The sequence below is a fragment of the Nicotiana sylvestris genome, chromosome 9, assembly GCF_000393655.2.
Source record: "Nicotiana sylvestris chromosome 9, ASM39365v2, whole genome shotgun sequence".
NCBI lineage: Eukaryota > Viridiplantae > Streptophyta > Magnoliopsida > Solanales > Solanaceae > Nicotiana > Nicotiana sylvestris.
In genome coordinates this window covers 114,928,207-114,936,027 of record NC_091065.1, presented here as the reverse complement: position 1 = coordinate 114,936,027, position 7,821 = coordinate 114,928,207, and the positions used below count along the sequence as shown (strand labels likewise).

At 34.3% G+C, this 7,821-nt stretch overlaps 1 protein-coding gene across 1 annotated transcript; it reads left to right on the top strand.

Moving 5' to 3' along the window:
- The first annotated feature begins 3,294 nt into the window (after window positions 1-3,294).
- Window positions 3,295-7,519, top strand: LOC104211225 (probable glycosyltransferase STELLO1). The gene is made up of 3 exons (XM_009760251.2): window positions 3,295-5,093; window positions 6,578-6,704; window positions 6,778-7,519. The coding sequence occupies exons 1-3, from the start codon at window positions 3,403-3,405 to the stop codon at window positions 7,243-7,245; spliced, it is 2,286 nt and encodes a 761-aa protein (XP_009758553.1). The 5' UTR covers window positions 3,295-3,402; the 3' UTR covers window positions 7,246-7,519.
- The last annotated feature ends 302 nt before the right edge of the window (window positions 7,520-7,821 follow it).

The window sequence follows — 7,821 nt, the reverse complement described above, 5'->3', positions numbered from 1 at the left end:
AGGGTTAGAGAATTAAAGTCTCTTAAGGAAAAGAAAATCGGCCGATTCATATTGCTTTGGGCTTAGGTAATCTTTTAAGATATAAGTAGGATAAATCAAAATTCAAAATAACAATTAAATTGCATAAAATATTTAAAATTATTTAGAAAAAGATATATATTGTATATAAATAATTATTAATTTTTGTATATCATTAATCAGTTTGGTTCGGTTTATTTTTCGGTTTTTTATAATAGAACCAAAACCAAACCAAATATTATCAGTTTTTAAAATTTAAAACCAAAATCAATCCAAATAAAAAAAATCAGTTTACTTAATCGGTTTAGTTTGATTTTCGGTTTGGGTCGGTGAACAGCCCTAGGTAGAAATAATGTACGAAAGTTGTAAATAAGTTGTATAATATATAATTAGTTGTATGAAATTTATTTTTACTATGTATAAATCAGATATAAAATATACAAAAACATATTATATAAATTTTGTATAAAATTGTATTTAAGTGGACTGTTAAGCAAAGGAAGTCAACTCATTTAAAGTGAAAGAAAACGAAAAAGAACTAAAAAGGAAGCAACTGAGCAGTCATTCATTGTGCTAAAGATAGAAAACAGTAGCTCATCGTGTTTAAACGATCTAATGTAACAATAACCCACTTTAGAATTCTACGTTGAATTACAGCAGAAATAGAAATGAATTTTGCAGTCTAATATTTTATTTTGACAAGTTATTACCCCATCGAGTATGTTTCTAATAATTACATAGAACCATTGTGCAAAGAACTAGAGATGGGGCAAGGGAATGGAAATTGGCCAAACTGCACATTGCTAATTAACAGATGGTACACACAAATATGTCCTCAAACTGGAAACCATCAATTTCTAATGAATAATTAGTTAATTACTACTATTCCGTAAGTGATTACCGACCAAAAGTCAAATATTCGTATAGAGAAAGTGATGATGCACAATAAAGGACAAAAAAACTAGATCTCATGATTAGATTTTCTAAATCCCTAAATATAAATAGAAGAGGGGAGAGAGTAGAGAAAAAAGGAAAAGAGTGTAATTAAATTCCTTGATTGAAAGCACAACGAATGGATTAAGAACCTTTAAAGGTGGAATGTATATATTTTGTAAGCAAAACTTGTGTAGGTCGGATAAATAACAAAACATGGATAATTTTGTTAATAAAATTTCCAATAGTGTATAGGTATGCAAAAATCTCATTAAACAAACAAGAAAAGCCTAGCATGAATGAACCAATGATTTTTTTGACAATAATGTGGGATGAAAAACTAGGGGTAGTCCAACGGTTTATGATATCTCCGAGCAATCACTTTGAGATCTTTCCGTTATGTGAAAATAATTAAATTAAACTCATCTTGAATATAATGCAATTTGTGTAATTGAACTGGATGACATAACAAGAAGAAAAAAAATCACGTAGTAAATTTGTGTCAATCTGTTCGCTGCAACTTCCATGGAGCTTTTGTCCATGGAGTTTGATAGAAGTGGAGCCTCTTTTTTTTAGTTGAATTTTTTGTTCGGGTCGGGTTAGTATGAAAAACCGGTAGATATACGGGTGGGTCTTTCTAATAGGTTAGATGTTTTAATTTTGGCCAATAAGAAATTGCCACGTGAAATTTAAATACTTATTATTTTTAATTCAGCATTGACGTGACGGTCAAAGGGCATAAGTGAACCAAAAAAGTGGATAGAGAGGTATTTTTAGCCCAATAGATAGACGAGGAGTATTTTTAAACTTTTTTTAAACCCTTTTTCCGTTGTCACTATAACATGATCCTGACTCACATAATTTAGTTTCAACTTTCAGCTTTCGATGTTCTTCTACATATAGCACTTCAATTACTTACTCTGATCGCAGTTTTCTTCGTTATGTGTGTTTCTTGTATATAGTAACATGTTGCAGTTACTTCAAGAGTTTCTGACTCCTACAATTGAATTTTTTCCTCTAAGAGTAATATTTTACTCAATTTCCTCTACGTCTCATTTTTAATACAAGTCAATTTCCTCTCCAAGTATCTGAATTTATTTTTAACGTGACTTGCTTCAACTAACAGCCAAATATTAGTGCCTCACCTTCTAGTATTACTATATATGGCATATTTTAGTGCTGATATGTACTGATTTTTTTTTTAATTTGAAAAAACATTTTACATTATAATGAGTACTTAATAATTCCATTAAAGGGTTAGATGAATTTAGGTTGGCCAATGGCTTCCACGATAGATCTATCAACTTCACATTACAAATGCTAAAGAAAGTGCTATCTTTTCTTTAGATACAAGCATATTAAGAAACAAGCAAAATCATCCATTAGTATAATAAGTCACATATTCACCTTAAATTCAAATAGAGGTTCTTTTCTTGAAAATTATTGTTTTATTTTTAAATTTTATTGTTTGAAATTGGTTTACTAGACTCTACTTCGATCAAGCGATATCATGTATTAAGTGAATCTTCACAAAATTTTGTAAGTGTCAAAACTATCTAGAACTCGCTTATCTTGTTACTTCAAAAGAAGTTGTCTTACAATTAGGTGACTTTCTCAATAACACGGAGTAGGTGAGATTAATTGGTTTAGTATTTAAACAACTTGATCAATATCTTCATCCTATCAAGACTGTTGAGACTGTTCAAATTATTTATTCGACCTTGAATCATTAGAATTTGTGGAAGGTTCATAAATTAAGTACTATACTAAATTGTTATTTACCACTCCAACTAAAAACACTTTTTGTTCCAAAATAACTCTCATGTTTCATTTAAATTGTTCCTTAAATTACATTCACTAACTTCAAAGGCAAAATTGTTTATTCTATTATACAAGAAGTATTTGGAAACCTACTTTTATTTATAGTAATAATAATAAACAACACTATCTCAACTTTTAAAATCAGTTTCATTAATAAAATTTTAATTCTTACGGTATGTTGCAATATATATTGTATAAATTCACCAATGATTGATACGAGGCGAGCTAATAACAAGAAAACAAGCCAAGGCTGTGAATCTCACGCGCGCGTGATTTCATTGAATTCTGAATATGAAATGTTAACAAACAAAACTGTCGGCGATTAAAGAGAGACTCAGTGTGTGTTTCTGGATGTATGTATTCCCTGTTGACTGACTGAGTGAAGCTGTGATTCAAGTTCAAGAGCCCCTTCCACTGCCAAAGGTGAGACTCGCAGTCTCAGATCAGAATATACTTTTTAATTTTATCCATATAAAGTATAGCAATTACATCAGTTCAAGTTAGTAATCTGTGTAAATTTTCTTCTTATTTGATTTGAAGAAGAGGGTGTTGCATCAATGAGCTTTAAAGCTAATACCCATTTCAGAAATTAGTTTATATTCTGTAATTTTGAGGTAATTCTTTGATTTAATGATGGTTAATCAAGATCATTCATCTCCTAAACCTTCAAAACCCCATTTCTTGAAACACAAAGCTGCACATTATTCTGAGACTAAAAATCTTGACTTTTCCACATGGGTATCTGAGAACTCTGTGAAACTCACTGTTATTTCATTATTGACTCTTAGTGTGGCAGCCCTTTTTTATTTTCGTACTTCCAGTGTACCCTCCTCACTCCTATGCTTCCAGAATTCTCACCAAAGCCAAATTAAAAAACCAGAGTTACCAAAACTTGATCTTGATTCAGTAAAGCCAATTTTAGATAAGTCCTCTCCGTTTTCGTCGTTTCGCTCAGAGCAATGGATTGTTGTATCTGTATCAAATTACCCCTCCAGTTCACTCCAAAGTCTTGTTAGGTTAAAGGGTTGGCAAGTTCTTGCAATAGGCAATTCAAGAACCCCAAAAGATTGGAGCTTGAAAGGTGCAATTTTTTTTTCTCTGGAGCAACAAGCAAGTTTGGGGTTTAGAGTGGTGGATTTCCTTCCTTATGATTCGTATGTGAGGAAGAGCGTGGGGTATCTTTTTGCAATCCAACATGGTGCAAAGAGAATATTTGATGCTGATGATCGTGGGGAAGTGATTGGTGGGGATCTTGGGAAGCATTTTGATTTGGAATTGGATGGTGCCACTGCTAAGAAGCAAAGGATTTTGCAGTACAGTCTTGAGATTGAGAATAAGACTGTTGTCAATCCTTATATACATTTTGGGCAAAGGTCAGTTTGGCCTCGAGGATTGCCACTGGAAAGTGTTGGTTTTGTAAATCATGAAGAGTTCTATACTGAAGTGTCGGGAGGAAGGCAATACATACAACATGGAATATCAAATGGGCTACCTGATGTTGATTCAGTTTTTTATTCTACAAGAAAGACTGGGTCAGAAGCATTTGATATTATATTTGATGAACATGCCCCGAAAGTGGCATTGCCTCAAGGTCTAATGGTTCCTATCAATTCATTCAACACATTGTTTCACTATAATGCGTTTTGGTCGTTGATGCTCCCAGTGTCAGTCAGCACCATGGCTTCTGATGTCTTAAGAGGTTATTGGGCACAACGGTTGTTATGGGAGATTGGCAGCTTTGTTGTGATGTATCCTCCTACTCTACACAGGGATGACAATATTGAAGCATATCCATTTTCAGACGAAAAAGATTTGCATGTAAATGTGGGTCGCTTAATCAGATTTTTAGTTTCTTGGAAATCTGAAAAACAAAGGTTGTTTGAGAAAATCTTAGAATTGAGCCATTCAATGGCACTAGAAGGGTTTTGGAGCGAGAATGACGTCAAACTTACAGCTGCATGGTTGCAAGACTTGGCCGCTGTTGGGTATCAGCAGCCAAGACTGATGGCAGTACAGTTAGATCTGCAAAAGGCAGCTGTTAAACATGGAGATAAAAAGGAATTTGTCCCCCGAAAACTACCTTCTGTACATCTTGGGGCTGAGGAATCAGGTACAGTAAATTACGAAATTGGGAACTTGATAAGGTGGAGGAAGAATTTTGGCAATGTTGTGCTAATTATGTTTGTTACTGGGCCCGTGCAACAAACCGCATTAGAATGGAGATTGTTATATGGCAGGATCTTCAAAACTGTGGTTATACTGTCAACACAAGCTGATGCAGATCTTGCTGTTGAGCGTGGACAATTGGATCAAGCATACAAGTAAGTTAACGACATCATTATCTTCTATTTACACTTTCATAAAAATAAATCATTATTTACTTTATACAGTGACCATAGTCATACCCTATCAGAATTTAAGTAGTACGTAACTAGTATTGCCATCTAATGGCATGTCTTCTCAAGATTAACACAAAGTATTACTTCCCATCATTTTGCATCATATTTTGTATAACCAGCTAATTTTTCGATACATGCATTTTGATATCACTGAAAATACACTCCCTTCCAGGAAAAAATGGCCTACTTTCTCTTTTGGTTCATCCAAGTAAACTTGACATGTTTCGTTAAATGGAATTTTTTTTCTCCCTCCAGCTTTCAAACTATTCTATCAACTATGTCTCAACCCATTAAGTTGGTCGGGTATATGAATCGTCTATACACTTTTTTCTCTATTTGGAACCATTTCATCACTATACGAGGTAATTTTCTTAAAGACATAGTAGGGGTTATCTACAACTAGAGGTTCCATTAGTCATACATTTTTAGGTTCTCTAGATCTTGCACTTGTGATCCCTACATTGGTATATAGTCTATCAGTCTAGAAAGAGCTTTTAGACTCCTGATAAATACCAAACTTAACGTAAGTGTAACAACTAGAAGCTTTTATCCGACCTAGTTGGTATCACTTATATGGATCTTTTGCTTCCATTAGGTTTTATTCTTCACTAGGTATGCATTGATTCCAAGACATTGTTGGTCTTTTGAGACAATCTTCCTTCATTGGCACCTTCAGTCGTCATAACATGGTGCCTTTGGCTGGTGTATTGGGAAATGTACGATATGACCAAACAATCTTCGGTTTTCCTTGTCATTTTATCCCTTAAGTGTGCTACTTGTATCATTTGTTTAGTGTGATCATTTCTAATCTTGTCCAATTTTGTATACCATACTACCAAAACCTAACATCTGTATTTTTACGACACTCATCTTGTGGAAATGGGCCTCTAAGGCTGAATTTCCATGTAACATTATTGGTTGCCTCTGGTCTATAACTATATCTTTCTTCCCTGAGGCTTGTATTCTGTATGTAGATTGTTTTTATATTGAATTTTGAGGAGCAATGTGCTGAGGGTAGGAGACAAAGTTGCAAAGGTTTGCGCATTTATTAAAAAGGCTGGGTTGGGAGCCCAGGGGTTGTATGAGCTGGCTAACAGTTATAGGTAGTATTCCTTAGTGAAGAATATGTTGAAGTCCTATTTATGGTAATCTAGTGACACCTTTGTATGAAACTGGTCCTTCTGCAAAATATTCTAGTATCAACACATTCCTTTTCTGGGAGTGAATGGTTCATGTTGATTTGCGCATTTCATTCTATTATATGGCCATTTTCTGTAATTCATAATAAGACGTGTTTAATACAATTAGTACTTTGAATTTGTTTGTTACTTTTGTAAAGGTTGATTGGTTCCATGTGAATGGAGCTGGTTTGTACATTTGTTGCTGACACTCAAATCCATTCTCAGGTATCTTCCAAGGATATTCGAAAGATTTAATAGCACAGAAGGATTTCTCTTCCTACAGGACAATACAATCTTGAACTACTGGAACCTTTTGCAAGCCGACAAATCTAAGTTGTGGATCGCCAATAAGGTAACATATATGACCTGTGCATCATGGAAATTAATTATCCCAAAAACAAATATTCATCCCACAATTGAATCAGGTGCCTACATCTCGAAACATGATCAACGGGAAGGACTCCTCATGGTTTGTAAAGCAAGCAGATATGGTGAAGAAAGTAGTAAGCACAATGCCAGTTCACCTACAAGTCAATTACAAGGAGAATGGCCCAACTGACCAAAGCATCGCCTTGTGCGGCTCTGAGGTGTTCTATGTTCCTCAACGTTTCATTCAGGACTTTATTGATCTTGTAGACCTAGTTGGTGATCTGGATATACACCACAAAATTGCTGTACCCATGTTCTTCATGTCCATGGATTTACCTCAGAATTTTGATACCTTGCTGAATAAGATGGTTTATAAGACAGGAGAGCCATCTACCAATTTGTTAAAACTTTATTCAGCTCAAGTACCTGCTGTGCACCCATTGGTTGTCTCCAGTGAATCTGATTTTATTAAGTTGATAAGACTCATGGCAGCTGGTGATCCTTTGCTGATGGAATTGGTTTAGGATCTCATGTTAGTTTGATACTGAAATTTTAGAAGACAACATCGTGTATAATAGAGTTACTCTTCCAGCTGCTCATTCTCAACTTGGAGGAAAAAGAAAAAGGTAGAGTTTATAGTGAAATCTAATAGTTCTTTTTTCTTCTTCAGAGATGGATCTCTATCAGTCTTTCAAGTGTGTAGTCTTATAATCATTGGTCATTCCTCTGTTTGTTATCCACCTGTATACACATTGACAATTGAAATACGCCCTTATTTGATTGATTTTTTATTCTGTACTTTTTATCTTCTGTGGATTGTGGGTATTAGCTGATATTGCTACTTCTGAGGAGCCTCAACTTGGATTAAACGCCTTGGATAAATTATTTCCCATGCGAAATCGGATAAACTAGTGAAAATATTGTTTCTGAACAACTACTATTAGTGCAAAAATTACGTGGAATTGTCTGAATAATATACTGTAAGTTGTTTTTAGAGGGGATTGAAATCAGAAATTCACCTTCCTGTCCAGGTGGAACCTTGCTGAAAGTTACCAAGAACAGTCATTATCACTTAACAGACAACCCTCTAGATAATTACC

Excerpts from the sequence above, each read along its gene's own strand:
- LOC104211225 (XM_009760251.2), top strand. The coding sequence starts at position 3,403 with ATGATGGTTAATCAAGATCATTCATCTCCTAAACCTTCAAAACCCCAT. Across the intron at positions 5,094-6,577 it reads CAATTGGATCAAGCATACAA|GTATCTTCCAAGGATATTCG; the intron begins GTAAGTTAACGA and ends ATCCATTCTCAG. Across the intron at positions 6,705-6,777 it reads AGTTGTGGATCGCCAATAAG|GTGCCTACATCTCGAAACAT; the intron begins GTAACATATATG and ends CAATTGAATCAG.